The 16760-nt window shown below is 39.8% G+C and overlaps 1 protein-coding gene across 4 annotated transcripts in view; it reads right to left on the bottom strand.

The window, feature by feature from the left end:
* Positions 1–16760, bottom strand: part of vwa5b1 (von Willebrand factor A domain containing 5B1) — a 53199-nt gene that overhangs the window by 29539 nt on the left and 6900 nt on the right. For 3 of the 4 annotated variants that reach the window (XM_078949819.1, XM_023956869.2, XM_078949820.1), the window contains exons 2-13: positions 16199–16355; positions 15840–16001; positions 14010–14229; positions 13739–13893; positions 12120–12251; positions 9974–10098; positions 6394–6570; positions 5025–5135; positions 2945–3147; positions 921–1035; positions 556–738; positions 188–389 (exon numbers count right to left, since the gene is read on the bottom strand). In XM_078949819.1, the coding sequence (XP_078805945.1) occupies positions 188–389; positions 556–738; positions 921–1035; positions 2945–3147; positions 5025–5135; positions 6394–6570; positions 9974–10098; positions 12120–12251; positions 13739–13893; positions 14010–14229; positions 15840–16001; positions 16199–16355 (1942 nt within the window). Of the gene's footprint in view, positions 1–187; positions 390–555; positions 739–920; positions 1036–2944; positions 3148–5024; positions 5136–6393; positions 6571–9973; positions 10099–12119; positions 12252–13738; positions 13894–14009; positions 14230–15839; positions 16002–16198; positions 16359–16760 lie in introns of all 4 variants that reach the window. The other variant, XM_023956870.2, reaches the window with a different exon arrangement.

Here is a 16760-nt window from a genome sequence, read left to right on the forward strand (position 1 = left end):
ACCCACTCCCACAAATCTGTTACTTTTGGAAACTCTTGTCAGAAAATAATTCTTCAGAAAACCCACTCAACTGAAAGACCTCCGAACAAAAATATGAAGTCCATTTTTCCAACATAAAAGCACAAACTCTTAACTTTTTTTTTTGGATGATCACCCTCCACAGAAAGTCAGTCATCTAAGGGTTTACCCATAATGTCCTGTTCTGCAGTGACAGGGCTGCTGTCTGTCAGGGAGTCCTGGTGGGAAACGCACGAGGCCCAAGAGGGCGCCTCCCTGTGGTATCCTTGATTACAAGTCCCCATCTTCGCTGACTCCTCCTCTTGAGAGTGGTAGAACACCGAGCTGGCTGACTCAACGGAGCGCATCATGCTGTATCGCCTCCTCTTATCCTGTTGAGATGGAGAGTGGATGACACATCCAGCAGAGGGCTTTCAACCTTTTCTGACACTTTTTGTAGTGGCGTTTATTTCCCGCGTCACTCGGTCCTTAGTACTTCCTCCAGAAAGCAGATGTGTAAATTCGGTTTGATTAGAAGGATTTATCAAACACACTTACAGATTTGGGGTTGTGGTAACGGCTTGTGTCGCAAACCACACTGTAGCCAATAAGATTGTCCCCCGGGAAGAGGAAGGTGCTCCCCACAGGTGAGAGCAGCACCTCCTTGGTTTCAGGAAAAAGCCATTCGATGGAAATGTCGCTGAGCACGGGGGACATTGTTTTCTTGAGCGTCCTTATCATCTGCAGAGGAAAAAACACAAACAAACATTAGACTCAGCTTTTCTCTGTCTGGCACTTAATAGAAGCCTAATTGGTATCAGTGGCACACACAGTGCTCTGAAACCCGTGCATAATAGCCCCCCAGTGACTCTCAAAATGGCTGGCTGTCGTTAGGAGTGACACTCCAAGCTGGAAATGAGTACCTTGGGCTGCAGCCTCTCTCCGTCAGCCAGATACTCTGCTGTTCCTTTGGAGACCGCCGCCAGCCCGTGCACCAGCCTCCTGCAAGCATTCAGGCCTATGCCGAATGTAAAACATCTGCACACACATGGAATGTCAGGGAGAAATCCAGAGATATGCCACAAAATTCCCCACAACAACAAATAACAGGAATCTCCTTTGATGCCTCATTGCCAGACGATTTCATTTCAGTTTTTGACAGTGGTTGCGTTTGCTTTGCACAAGCCTATCTATTCTTGTGTTGAAATATAACAGGAAGTTTCCTCTTAAAAAAAAAAGAAAATGACACAACAAAGTGGGTTTCAGGAGAAGGACCGGCTCCTCTTTGATCAGGGATGTATGGTCGCGCTGACTTGTAAGCACAGCAGGATAATTACTGAGGCCTGACTCAGCCAAGCTCTCCCTGTCTAATACAATTATCCGAGGGCATTCATCCATTAAAAGAGGAAAAACAAAAGTCAATTATTACCAGAAAAACTCCGGACGAGAATTTCATGGTGTGAGGAAAATTAAAAGGCACGAGAGAGAAAAACAAAAAGTTTTCCTGCTTAAATGCTGAAATAATTCGGTTTCCAAGTTTCCATCACATCCCATCTCATTTCCTTATTTTTCTGCTTGACCCAAGCCAGTAGCGTGCTAGAACATTTTATATTGGGGGGGGAAGCAAACTTTGGAAGGGTTCTAAATGACAACAGCAAAGTGAGAAACCATTACAGATCAAATATTGATGAGTTAATTTTGATTTGAAGTTTTCTTAATCTTGTTTCCCCATAGCTCAGCCCCTGACCTCAGCAGATTTCTTACACATGTTTGATACAACAAACTACTCTTTCTTGGATTATCATTGTAGAGGATGACATTATCAGATAAAGCATTTGATGCTCCTGAGAAGCCCACACGGGATTTTTATTGTATTGTAGGATCTCACAACTCCGCCAAGTTGTGTCTTGAAGTTCTCTTGTGGCTTGTGGGGTATTGGGGGTCAGGGTTGTAGTTATGTTTCCAGTTTTTTTTATTACCTTCTGTTTCTGGGGTTTTTCTTTCCAGCCTCTTTTTTTCTCTTCCACCTGGGTCTACTGTCATCTTAATGGGTGCACCTGCACTTGATTGTCTCATCCTTCCACCTGTTTATAATCCGCGTGTTCCCCCCACTTGTCGCCAGATCGTTTTGTGTGCCTTCTCGAGTGCTGCGAGCAATCTAGTGTTGTGTTCTTCCTGCGTTTGTGTCCGCATCTGGATCCTGACATGGCTTGTTTTTGTCTGTTTATTTATTGTATTGTGAAGTTTTTATGAGGATAAGGTAAGTTACACGTATTTATGATGTTCTAGTGATGCTGTCATACAATGTCCTTATGCAACACCCTAGTCATTAGTACAATGCACATACTGGCTCCTTACTAACGGTGTGTAAAAGTCCACGCAGTGCCCGTAGATTACCATAGAAATCTTTACTCTGATTGCCTTATTTACTCATTTCTCTCTTTACTTTACCCTTACATGTTAAGGCAGCACATCGTGATCTACAGGTTCAATGAACACTCTACAATCTTGATATCTTGTTTAGCCCACCTGCGTGTGCAACCTAAGGCATTACCCTTGTGTGTCGCATAAGTGTTTGCTACGACCAGTTGTTTGCAGCATGTCTTTGCAGCATTTCCGTACAAAGAAATGTACATGAACATTTTCGCACTACAGGTTCACAGAGGGGTCTGTAGCCTTGATATTTCATGTGAGCCCCTTGTGTGCCCTAAACATTGCCCATTCTTCGCCCACGGACAGCCAGTGTCCACCCGTAAGGGTAACTGTGACTAAAGCTGGAATTCCTTAACATTTGCTTTGATCCAACACATAAACAATTTTGAAATTTGTGCTATTTTTAGGAAACTGCAATCACCTTTAGCATCAGAGGAATGACAACAAAGGCTCTTGTAATGTAATATTGACCAAAAAAACTAAAGTCACCCACTCATGTGGCAGCACAACTTGCCTAACGTAGCGCGCGTGGCTGCGCACCACCTCGATGACCCGGCCCGTGTCGCTGACGGCGCCGTCCGTCAGCAGGAAGAGCAGCCGGGGGTGTCCGCTGACCATGGGCTGCTGCAGGATCCAGGTGAGAGGGGGGAGGATGTTGGTACCCCCCATGTCTGCTCTCATCTTCCTGACGTACTCACAGGCCTGGGCCACAGCCTCCTGGAGCACAAGTAAAAGGACTTACTCAGATGTTGAAGACTATTTCGCACAAAAAAGTTAGTGTCTTCTGGACTTTCGTGTGCAGAATCATCTAGTAGATTTTAAAGATATTTGGTAAGTAATTGGATAACTAATCCTTGCAAAAACGGTACAGAAAAACACAAAAAAGCAAAAAGTTGAACATATAATGAAAATAAAAACAACGTTTTTTCGTTTTTGTCTGTTTATCTTCATTCTTCTTATAGAAATTTCTTTGCCATAGGTGAAATCTCAAAAGGAGGAAAGACTGTCATCTGCTAGTTTGCTCAGACGGCAAACATGTCCATATCTAATTAAAGACACTGCTTGAGTGCAGGTCAGCAGCCTTTGTAGTCAATACTTCAGATAAAAGTCCTCTGTGAATTATTCCCTTCCTTTGAAACATCTTCTGTTGTGTTTATTATGAGATTTTTGCTTCAGATCATCAAAACTAGACATTTTTTTGTTTGTGTGTTACATTTGTTTCTAGATTCTCAAATTAAAAATCGACATTAATGCAGCTTAAATCAAAGTTTATAGAAAAACTTATAGAATTTAAGTAAAATAAAAGTCTTGAAGCAAATCTAATATTTTTTTTTTCTCTTAGTCCGACTTTTCCATGTGCAGCAAGTGTTTGATTGGACTAAACGTCCTTTTGTTTGCACAGAGGGTTTTATTCAAACAGAGTCTAAAACGTGTTTGTAGAACCAGAAAGCAGTTCAGGTTTCTCATTTTCCTCCTGTCAGCTGCAGGATCCAGCTCTCCTCCTGCTACAAATGTAACCTTGTCTTAAAACTTGTATGACAATCCAGTTTCTTGAATCTCAAAGTAGTTACTCTTTCCAGTTCTAAAACCTCACTTGAAGTAGTCTTACATTCTTTATTTGATCTAAAATAGCCACACACTTTTTTTTTCATGTCTCAAAAGGCCTTAACCTTTGCCAGGCCACCGTTAAAAATAAGACTTGCTTTCTTGATCTGTTTTGCCTGGATAAAGTAAGGTTAAATAAATAAAAATAAAAACATGTAGCAGAACTTTACAGGATAAAAGGGTGTTGGTGGCCTAAACCATTTAGTTGGGATTGATGAAGACAATAGCAGAATTGGAGGCCAGATTATTGGGGACTAGATAGACAAACGTCACACAAAATAATTGATAAATTTATTAGTCTCAAATTTGTCTCTGAGACAATTTGGGGACAAATTTGTCTTTTTTATTGTCTATCCGAAAGTTATGCAATTAAAATTCTTTATGATTACAAGAGGAGCCAGTTGAGGTGGGTCTGACATCTGATACCTCCTGGACTCCTCCCTCGGGAGATGTTCCAGGCATGTCCCACTGGGAGGAGACCCCACGGAAAATCCATAAATGGCAACTGAATGGATTTCTTTTTGTTGGAATCGGAAGTACGGCGTTTTCTACGGATGACATCACTCTCACTCACTCCAGTTCCTTTATACAGTCAATGAAACTGGTACAAGGATTGTGCTCCCTCGTTATTGCTTTGTTTGCTAAATCCTGCGTATTGACGATAAAATTCAAATCATTTGTAATTTGTGCATTTTCTCTGCGATCCTGCAGAAAGTAGCTGCTCTCGTGTTTTCTCTGCAGTTGCCTGGAGCCTTACCAAGGGGCTGCTACTAGCAGTTTGCTCCAACATCTCCAGCAGTGAAGCTGGTTTCAAGGGTTTCAGGTCACATCAGTTCAGCCAAAAGATTACAGATCCACAGACATGTCAGACATGTTGTGACTGAAGGTGCTAAAAGAAACTCTCCTTTCCTTTTTACAGAATACGTGAGATGACGCCCACAACTTTTATTTTCACATAAAAGACGTATTCACAAGTTCTCCTTCTTTACCTCTTCATAGCTTTGACTGCTTGCAAACAATGACTTGAACATTGATCCAAAGCTGACGATGTTGAAAAGGCAGCCAGGCATCAGACTCTTGAGAATGACCACCAGGGCATCCTGGGAAGAGGAAACAGACAGGAATGACACAGAATAATGTCTTCCATCTTTGTCCTTTCTACAGCAGATGGGCAGGTTTGAAAATAAAACCAATTATCCAAACTTCAAATTAGGGCCGACAGCTGATGTCGCCTCCAATTAGGCGTATTTATTCGTGCTCCACCAAAAGTAAAGTAAAGTTCGACAAAAGTTTGGATAGATGAAACATGATCTGCATCTGAAACAACTTTATAAAAACTTTCTTTTAGAACTGACACCTAAGCAGTCTTTTTTACCTTCATTCTCTAAACACTTTTTGTGTTTTTATATTTATATTTCCATGTCTTTTAGGTGAGTAAAACATAAGCATGAACTAAAATGAGACATAAAGTGTGGCTTTGTATCGGAAATTACTTCAAAACTTCATTTGTGACACCTTTCTGTTACAATTGACAACTAAACAATCATTCTTACCTTGAACAGCTTTTGTTCTTGTATGTTTGGCATATTTTTTAAATAAATACAACAGCTAAAGCTTGAAAAAGACATTTTTAAGCTCTCATCTAAATTAAACTCTTATTTAAAAAGAAGAAAAAGTGCACTGACTGCACAACTACAATTTCTGCTGAAATACATAAAAAGGTAAATCCTTGAGAGCTTCTGAGCTTTTAACATTTTTATTGGTTTTACTTTTGTTTCTACGGTGTTTTGCAGGTGTGGGATTTTCTCAGCAATCCCGTGGTAAATAATCATCACAGTTTTATCGTGTTTACTCTGGCCCTAAGCCCAAACACTGTAGTACTCCGAAAATCCAATCAAAGCTTGTGCGGGAGTCTCAAAAGATCAACAGCTGGAATCAACAAGCAGGATCGGTGCACAAGAAGCCAAACATTTTTAAAGGGAAAACAGAAATAGTTCAGCCTGCAGGATCCCTGAGCCGACGCCGTGGGAGCTCATGGAAGTTCACGTGATGGCATCTCAAAGACCGAGCAGCCACAGTCAGCTGTAAATACTATTTCTGATCAATACCCTCATGTATGTATGCCCTTTCCACTGCTGAAGAACTACGTCTTCAGCTGCTTCTCCTGACATTTCTTGTGTTTCCATAGATCTCTGTTTACCAAAATCCTTGATTCACCTTTTGTGAATATTGGTTTAAAATAAAGTATTTGGTTGACAGCTGAAGGTGGATAGGCCTGGTTTTAATCATTTACATGTAAATGAGTGGACCCTGATTTATAAAGCGCTCCTCTGCAAACAGGGGCTGGGATATAAATACCTTCACACGATTGATTTTGCTTCCGCTCATGCTGCCGCTGCGGTCAACCAGGAAGATAAATTCGCCATGAACTTTCCTCAGGTCCGAGCAGATAGGTTTGAGGTCAGGGCAAAAGTTCAGCATGACCACAGGATTGTGGAGGATGTCTTTATGTAGTCGGCGGTGAATTATATCCACCTGCAAAGGCAGAGGAGGAGCATAAATCACAGAGGTGGCCTTAACCAGATAATGAATTCTATGGATTTGCGGGGTTTCTCACTTAATAATTAAACAGGGGGGATAGAAAGAAAAAAAAGGAAGACCAAGTGATCAGGTTGACAAAGCACATCAATTATTGTACATGTGGTGAGAAAGTCGAGGCTGAATGAGCCTCGCCTTCTGGAGTGTTTCCATAGAAACCCAGTTTTATGGCTAAGTGCTCTCTCTCATCTCCTCATGCCTGTATAGGTCCGCTGGTCACTTGACAACCTCATCATGGTGGGAATGGACACACGCTGGGATGTGAAGGAGATACGAAGACTGATTGGCCAGACAATGAACACTTGGGTCCATTTTCTTTGAAGACGCCAAAATGTGTCCATTCTAGAATCGCAATGGTGTCTCCAGCTTCTTATGTTTATGTATTTAACCATAAACCCTGTCTCTTTAAGCTCCTCCCCCTGGGAAGAACCAGGATTCACTGACTGACTGTTAAGGTGGGAAGCCGTGACAGCAAACATTTAGGCTTTTCTGTAGAAAAAAAACGTTAAAAATATTTTGGCTTTACCATTTATGTTGTGTGTTTTTGTGTAGAGGTTGTGCAAATCTGATGTTTGTGTTTACCTGGTTCAGTTTGTTGTATGGCATTTTGTGTTTTAGATTTTTCAGAGGGGATTTCCTGTAGCAAGCCGGGCAGGAAAGTGCCAAAATGTTACCAACCTTATTATTATTTAGTTTTCATTCATTTGAAATGACCAATGTTGTTCCCCTTTCAGGGGTTACCACAGCAAATCAGCTTTCACTGATTGGCACAGGTACTTTGGCATTTTTTAAGACACTTCCTGACACAACCCTGGATTTTATCCTGGCTGGGGACTAACACGGGGGGACCCGGACGAGGGGTGACGTGTGCACCCCCTATCAAACCCCCATTTCCCGTGTGCCAGCCCTGCACTTAACCAACTGCCTGGAAACACCTGCTTGTTATTACAACAGCTGCTTGTTAGGGAGCGGTAATGTCCAAAACAAGCCGTGACCAGAAACCAAAAAAAGCCCAAAGGAGAAAAACTTGCTAGTATAGTTGAAGCTCAAATAACCAGAGTGATGAACCCCTTTATCTTTCACTACACGATGTTAAACAATCAAAGTTTCATTACATTACCTGTGTCTTACAATTTACATCTTGTATATCTTTTTGTAAAAAAGGGCAACTGAACTAGCCAGAACCTCAACTGAAAAAGCCAGAACTGCAAAACCTTGGGAAATATTTTGTATATTTTTGATTTCTACTCACAAATAAAAATTAAAGTCCCACTCTGATCATCTTTTCATCCATTGTAAAAGTGTCCCCAGTGGTCTTTTAATTATGATTTTACAGTTTTTAGCCAAAAAAAAAAAAAAAAAAAACCTGTGATCGTTTTCCAGGACACAGTTGTTCATTAGGATTTTACCTCTGAGTTGTGGGCAGGACTGTTGGCGCAGAGCAAACCGCACCCCCTTTTGTCTCCCCATTGCAGAGAGCTCTCTGTTTACACTCTGTCCCACTAGCTTACAGCCCCTAACACTCCCAGCGTAACAATACCGTACAACAAAAATGGCTAGCAATATAGGAGCTATCCAGCCGTACATTTTTGAAGCCAGATTCCAGCTCAGACGAGGAAAACAAAGACGTAAATGGATCTATTTGTCTGCAAGTGGATGCATCAGAATGGAGCAGAGCAATGGAGCTTGTGGCCCACTCAGCGTATTTTCTACACGACAATTAAGCATTTTTTCAAACGGTCTTTTTTTTCGTCATCCCCTGATTTACCACAATTTGAACAAAAGAAATACTCAGAAATGCAGTTTTGAGCTTCATTTTCTGTCCTCCATCATCAGAAAAATGCCTCAAGAACATGTTACAAACACCAAAAACGGAATTTTCCTCAGGGTGAGTCTCAAACACCTGGTACAGGACAACGTAACAGTAGCTGATGGAATCACTTGCTTTTAGGCATTTCATTTTTGTGGTCTTTGCTCATTTTAAGCCACATGTCTCCTCCTGCTGCGATGCTGACCCCTCCCCCTTAGACTGATGCATGGGTTCCAATAGGTTATCACCTGAACTGCATACAAAACGTTACAACAGCAAACAACAAAAGAAATCACAACAATCCTGTAAAATTCAATGTTAGTAAAAAGACTCCATCAAAGAGAAACGAGTGCTTCCAGGCTTTATTGATGCAAACTCATGAAGTAAAGATGCATGAAATAGACTACCTTAACACAAGGTCCAAATAATTGCACAATAGTTGTATTTAGATGCTCATTTAAGTTTTTATAAAAGCCTTGTAAGAATCTCCTTGAAGATCCACTCCAATAAAAATAGTGTTTTTTAACATGATCTTCTAGCCTTTCTTTTCAGGATAAAGGACTTATATGAAGAAAATTAACCCTAAAACTGCATCTCTGAGTATTTCCTTTTTCAAATTAATGTAAATCAGGAGCAGATGAAAAAATGGAAAAGAGCGTATTTGAAAAAGAAGCTATTTGTGACGTAGAAAATACCCATGCCCTCAGTAACGGGGACGGGAAGGGGGTCGGGGTTGCCACGTGCAAACTGTCCTGCCCAGAATTCATAAGTGAATTCTGATGAAGTCCTACTGCTCTACAGAAGCTATGTCCTAAAAAACAACAACACCGTTTTTTGCTAAAACCGGCATAATCATAATTCGAAGACCACTGGGAACGCTTTGAAAATAGATCAGAAAATGATCCGAATGAGACTATACAGCATTTTATTGTATCTTAGATAACGAGGAGTCACCGTATTTTATGTTTAGGTAAATAGATTTGCATAGTTTAGCATATTTTATAGGGTTTTTTGTAAATTTATTGTAAATTATTATACAAAAAGTTCTTTATTTTAAGGGACCGTTTTTTTATGGGGATCTTACATAAAATTAAATATCTTCTATAAATTACAAAGATAGTTTCATTTTTTTTATCCTTAACATAATGAAAAGACTAAATAAGGATAATAGTGGAGGCTGGAGGTTTGACAAGGCAACACCTGAGGAGCACAGCTGAAAGTTTAAGAAGACAACACAATAAAGTGTTTGATTCTAAATATATAGTTAAATAAGACTGATATTTGTTGGTTTTTTAAGTCAAATTTTGCTGCAACTTTGCAGATTTTTTTTTATAACAGCAGTAGTGCTTCAAGAGAACAGTCGTGTTTGCTTTTTGTTGTCCCATAGTGAAGAGAAGTGTGCGTGTGTGTGTGTGTGTGCGTGTGTGTGTGTGTGTGTGTGTGTGTGTGTGTGTGTGTGTGTGTGTGTGTGTGTGTGTAATTGTGGCCATCAGTTCAGCTTCACAGAGCTGACGTCGGTGCTGAACTTACTTTCCTCTCATCGCTGGAGTCCTTCTTGGTGGCTTTGATGAAGTCGCTCCGGCTGTGAAGATACTCGTCGTACTCCTCTTGCGTCATGTCTCCATTTTCAATGAGCACATGAGGGAGATGAGGCTCTGAAGTGGCACAGCAGTTCAGAATAAGCACAAGACGGTGGAAAATTGCCAAAGTGTGAAAGTCCAACGATCTGAGGCACAAGATTATCCTCTGAAATGAGCCCATTCATGTTTGAAATCGTGCTGCACAAAGGTTTCCAAACAGCATAGAGAGTTCTTTTTTTCTGCCTTCTTCAAATCCTCTGAAAGGCTTTCAGATTAAGCCAATGCATTTGTCAATAAACAACAAAACTGGACTAATCACTTTGTCTTTATTTATTGAACAGCTGTTAAGCCAGAAATCACACTAGTAGATTAAACATTATCCAGAGCTTCATCCTTATGCATGGACTCCGAGGTTACATTTTTTTTTAGATAAAAATATTTTAATTTGAAGATAAATCTTTCAGAAGAACCACATTTCGCAGTGTGTGTGAATACACAACTCACTTGTAATTGTGTGTTTCTGTGGCTCTGAATGTATTTAATTTTAATGAAAAATGTGTAAAAATGGTTAATATTTTACACATGGTTAATATATATATATATATATATATATATATATATATATATATATATATATATATATATATATATATATATATATATATATATGCGGAGATGCTGCCAAAAATCTGAACGGCAGGTCCAGCTGGTGTTGACATTAATCTTTAAAAAAAAAAAAAAAGTCGTGTGGTAAAAGTTTATTTCCAAAAACTTCTAAATCACTCATTAAAAATCTTATAAAATTTAAAACTTTTAAATGAATTAAAGTCTACAATTTCTTTTGACTATTGCAAAACATTTCGTTCCTCTTTTTTAAACACAATTCCTGCATGTATAAGCATGCAGCTTAATTATTGTCCTGCTTTACAACTTTTTAAAATCGAGCCCAAACCATCATCCCTCTCCCACATGCGTCACAGTAAATACAGACGTTTGTGCTGAGAAGTGTTGCTTCGGATGCTTCGCTTTTCAACACACACATAACAAAAAGAAAGGACCAAATAATGTATTTTCCATCTACAAGACATTGTTCTGTAAGAATCTACAGCTGTATAAACTGTCCTGCTGTTCTATTCTTGGTCTATGATTAACTCAGAGGCCTCTCATGCTAAATGCTAACACCTGATATGTACATTTTGAGACAGATTTTCTGCATTTTCTTTACATAGTCTGTCTGACCTTGAACTGAACTTGCTGGTAAATGTTTATTTTCATTAAAAAATTAGAGATATTTTGTTTTAAAAATGGCTTGGATGAGCAGAATTAAATGTTTCTGTAGATACTTATGCTGACCTATTTCTCTCTTGGCATCCTGCTGATACAATCATGGAGGCTTAAGACCAGAAAACCAATCAGACGTCATATTTTATAGATACACTTGCTAATGATCATGTTTTATTTCTATTTCAGATGACAGTTGTAATATCCCGATTGTTAAGCATCGTAGAAAGTGTCAATGTATTTTCTCACAACTGCGTGTCTTGGGTTTCTTTTGAAAAATATTTTTGACGGAGGAAATAAAAGTTAAAATTCAATCTTTTTTTTTTTTTGCTCAGACTGTTCTCCAATAACAGCAGAGCTCTGACTTTAGACCTTTATCTGACTGCTCAAGCTCGGCGTCCGTGTTGCGCCTGGAATAAAGCAATAGTCTGGGTTGAATTAAATTGCCCTCCTCTGGCTGCAGGTCAGTCTGTGTTCAAATCCTTCATAAGAAGTCATCGGGATCAGTGCGATCAGGGCTCAATCCTCCCTCTGGGAGAAAACCAGCCCCCACGTTCAGTTGGACACAGCAGCATTACAAAACGGAAAACCACATTAAAGGAAGACAGTCTTTTTCATTCAAAGAGGTCGGCTCTGCCTGCTTGTCACACATGGATAACAGAGGATCTAATGAGATACTCATATCAAGAGCATGAAGCAGTGAGTCCCCCTCCACTGACCTGATAACAATCCATGTATTGAATGAGATGCATGTGTGATATGGAAGCTTCGGTTTGAAAATGTTCTATGGAGCAAGGTGAATTTTGTGGACTTACCACTGGGGTAGATGAGGATTTGAACGGGGCAGTCGTAAGTGTACTTGTCAGCCAGAGTGACGACGATGCTGGTGGCAGAGCGGGCCAGAGGGTCTGCATCTGCCCGAATGGCATGAGACGGACTCTCCACACCTGCACAGAGCAGCAGCCACATCATTAAGACTCAATAAGAAACCAATACTACTAAAAGAAGTATCTGATCCCTTGCTGATCCTCCTAATGGTATGTTCATTTATACAGTGAGAGATTCCAAATTACAAGGAAGATCAAGATATTGACTTTAAGGTATTTATAGAAATGTATTTGCATTCCATTGTAGGAAATTAGTATTTGAACCTCTTGCTGGAAAGACTTAGTGTTTTGTGACAAAAAGCAGCACAAAGGTCACATAGTTTTTTTTGTACTTGATGAGCCCTGCCCATATCAGGAGGAATGAGGTCCATAAACTGGCTGAGCCACTTTATGACCTTGATATGCTTCTTCTTCAGCCATTTCTTGGTTGCTTTGGCTGCATGGGTCATTATCCTACTGGATGATCCATCCATGACCCATTTTAAGCCTCATGGTGGAGGGAAGGAGGTTCTCAATAAGGGTTTGATGGAACATGACTCTGTCCATTCTCCCATCAATGGTGAAGTAGTCCTGTGTAGGAAAAGACCCCCAAAGCATAAAGTTTTCACCTCCATGCTTGACAGTGGGGATGGTGTTCTTGTGGTCATAGGCAAGTTGATGCCAAAGAGCTCAGTTTTGGTCTGAAATGACCACAGCACCTTGTACCAATCACTCTCTAAATCATGAAGGTGTTCATTGACAAACGTCAATGAGCTCTGCAAGATGTTAAACCATTGTGGCGTAAAATGACACCACTGGCTTTCTGGTGACTGTGGTTCCAGCTGCTTTGAGATAATCACAAAACTCCTACCGTGTTGTTTTAGACCGATTTCTCACTGTTCTCATGATCGTGGAAACCCCACCAGGTGAGATCGTGTTTGGAGCCCCATAACTACAGCAGGTGGATTGGTGGTCATGTTATAGTTCTTGTGTTTTGGCACAATTGCACCAAGAAGTGTCGGCTCAATCCCCATCTCCTTGTTGATTGTTTTGTAGTCTTGTGCAGGTCTACAGTCTTCTCCCTTAAATCCACTGAAAGCTTTATAGTCCTTCCCATGTTGGACAGTTTGGATTCTTTAGACTGGTGTATTTTTACAGGTGATTATGCAAAAATGACAAATTAGTTTTAGGTTTTGTGCATTGTCATCTTTAAAGCTCTGTATATTCAGCCAGCTGGACATGATTTACAGTAGTCACTAAGAGGCCTATTTAAGTTCCCCTAAAAAATACTTTTTAGTTGCAGTTACTGTTTTTACCAAAATTCAGGGTTATTATCATTTATTTTATTACATAAGTTAATGAGATTTTATTTAAATCTTTAATTCAAGCTAATAACGGAGGCAGTCTAGCGCCTAAGTTAAAGAGGTACATCACTTTAACACATTTCCATTCCAAATCTTTAAAAAATATATAAATGTATATAAAGTCAACTTAAAAGTATTAAAAGAACACGTTCTAATTGATAAAAGTAAATCATCATCTCCTAAACAAAAAATTAAATTCCAGACCTGCAAGGAGGTAAGGGGCCCGTATCTCCATCTGGAAGTTGAATTCATAATCCATGGAGTTAATGGTCTCGTCCTCCAGGAGTGAGGTTAACCACATTTGGGGGCCATTAGGGTTTTGGTCTTGAAGGTTTGAGGCACCCGTGTGTCTGTCTCTCCTAAAAAAAAAGTTTGTGTTACTCTGGTATTTATTTCACTTCTGCAGTGCTTGATGTGATTTTAGGAAATCTGAATTTGGAAGTAAATGTGTATATCTGTTTGTGTTCTTTCTTACAGTCTGGAGAAGTTTGGAGATAGGCCCTGCTCCTCATTGATGGTCCTCTGTACCCGAGGTGTGCAAACAGGTGGGGTGGACACCATGATCCCCCCACTCGGCAGGGTGGAGAGCTCCGACGAAGTGCTGACTAGGATGTGAACCGTCTCCAGCGGAGGGATGATGCCAAGGTTAACCACTAGCACTGTCCTCTCAAAATCCTCATCCATCACTATGTGTCCTGTTCCAACAGATAGGACAGCCAAAGAGCAAAAAGTTCAGACTTTTGATTTTTATCACTCTTTATTATTTCTATTGTCAGAAAAAGGCACAAAAAAGTAACAACTTTTTATTTTTCTGTTTTTATCAATACTTTTACAGAATCTTGTGTAAACTGGGAGCACCTTAACAGCTCATTTAGTTGAGATCTTTAGGACACTCTTGCAGATAGGACTAAAAATAGCAAAACACACAAACTCTTCAGCTGTGCTTCATTTGCAAAACCTTTCAGGGGAAAAGCAATGAAATCTCACGTTATTCGGCATGTAGTGTTTATATTTGGTGTGAAAATAACTATTTATTACCCAAACCAAATTATCCATCTCACATTTGAACTTACATGCTGTGTTAATCTGACACAAATTGGACACACTGGAGGAAAATGAGGTTGCTTGAAATATTTCCAGATTGCCAACAATACAGAAAATTCTACAAAATCAGGTTTGAGGGCTAAGAGAAAATAAGTTGAACATTTTAAGTAAATCATAATAGATATTAAAACAATTTAGACATATTGTCTTACCTTCTTAGTCTATTGTAGAATTGGGAAAACATCTACAGACACTAACTGTGTTCAAAAAGTCTGAAAGTTGCATGACTGAATAGTGAGTTCCGACAGCTGTGCGCATGAATCCTTCTGCTGAAGGTGTCTTCTCCAAGAATTGGTCTGGCTTCTTTGATGAATTTGGGAAATACATGCATGTGGTCTCTGCTGCCATACAAGGTGCCAACCTGTAGCTACCAGGAGCAACATGTTCCATGTACCAAGAGTGCCAGTGATTTGCCCAAATACACTTCAACACATGGGCAGGCAAGGGAACTGAACCTGTGACCTTGTGATCAGAAGTAACTGTTTTACCTCTGCACCACAACACCTATTTGAATAAAATCTGTGTTTGCCAAGCTTGTGTTTGAAAAAAAAAACAATTTGATGTATAGTTTAGATTAATGAGCAGTAAATAATCTCCAAATTGAAAGGCTTTCTAAAAAAATGAGAAAGTCAAAGACAGGCCTTTAAATTGAGGGATTACCCAACATGTCAACAAACCAAAAGCAGATTTACTGTCAGGGTTTAGGACAGACAGAATGCACCAAATCTGTGAGGCCCAACAGGAGTTCCTTTTCTAACTTGTCTTGCTTGGTTTTGACAACAAGTGAAATGAAACCAGTACAGTACAGTATACACAAAGAGATATGCTAAATCCAGCAGATAATACCTGTCAGTTATATCAATGTGGAAGACATTACTACTGTATGTAAATTGCTCTATAGAAAGAGGGACATTGGTTTGGTTGAGGGAGTGTGATGATATGGGATGGCATACCATCAATGATAATAATAACTCTTAGGGATTGAACTCACTCACGCACAACTTTGCTATTTGCCTCATTATTGAGACCAAGTATTTACAAATGTGACACCACTAAAAAAAAGCATTGTTGCTAGGAGCCCGTTCAGTGTTCCATGGCAACAAGTGGCATACGATTTAAAGGAAGTATTGCAATAAAGAAATTCAGATAAAGCACTTTCATTTCTTATTCTAGATTCAAATCAGAGCTCTGTTATTCTTACCACTCCCACTTTGTGGGGCTCCGTTGCTTGTGTTGCAGCTGTCCGGATAACAGTCGTGTATTTTTATTTTGCTTTTCACTTGCAGTGTAATAATTTGATGCGATATCATAGCCTCAAAGCCTACGACAATGGAATTTTCCTCCAGGGGGTATATGAAGATCCCTAAAGCCACAAGAAGAGAGGAAAACACAGAGTGAACAGCAGACAAACAAACAAGGAAACTTTCTCATCAATGTACATCACAGTCCAACAAAATTGTTCTCAACAACCATATTTAGGTAAATAGTTGCAGATAAGATCAGAATATAGGAAGAAAGGATGTGAGGTTTTAAGGACTGCTTTGAAGATACTTCTCTCACCCTCAATGGCATGATCCTCAATGTTTTCATAGGTCATGGAGGCGGTCAGAGCCAAAGTGTAACCCCTGACACAGGAAGTGATGTCAGAAACACTGAGCGGCAGAGCGCATCGGGTCTCCTTGTTGATGAGTCCGGTCATAGTGATGGCTTTAAGATGCTGCTATGACAGACAAAAGTTTGCATCAGTACCTTTTAAGTGATTTCACATCACTTCCTTTGAAACATGCGCAACAAAACTGCATTGTTTTTCACTGCAATCAAGTAAAAGGAAATAAATACTTTGGCAAAAAGAGAAACAAAGTAAAGTCAAGTGCAAAACAGTCTTTCCCCAAATATTCCACATCACCTGGAGCTGTTTTTTACATTAGATAAATGAATCCCTGTTGTGTCTGTGCTGCGTTTGATCCATCTTCTGCGAAGTGATCCGTCTAATTAGGTTGTGATTCTGTCAACAAATGTTTCTTTGACTGTGAACTAACAGCACCAAAAACACAAAGAGTTCAGTGGTTTGACTAAATAAATGAAACTACATTGTGAAGCAGGTAAAATGCAATGCAGGCAA

Source organism: Oryzias latipes, chromosome 7 (assembly GCF_053564925.1).
Source record: "Oryzias latipes strain Hd-rR chromosome 7, Olatipes_Hd-rR_3.1".
NCBI lineage: Eukaryota > Metazoa > Chordata > Actinopteri > Beloniformes > Adrianichthyidae > Oryzias > Oryzias latipes.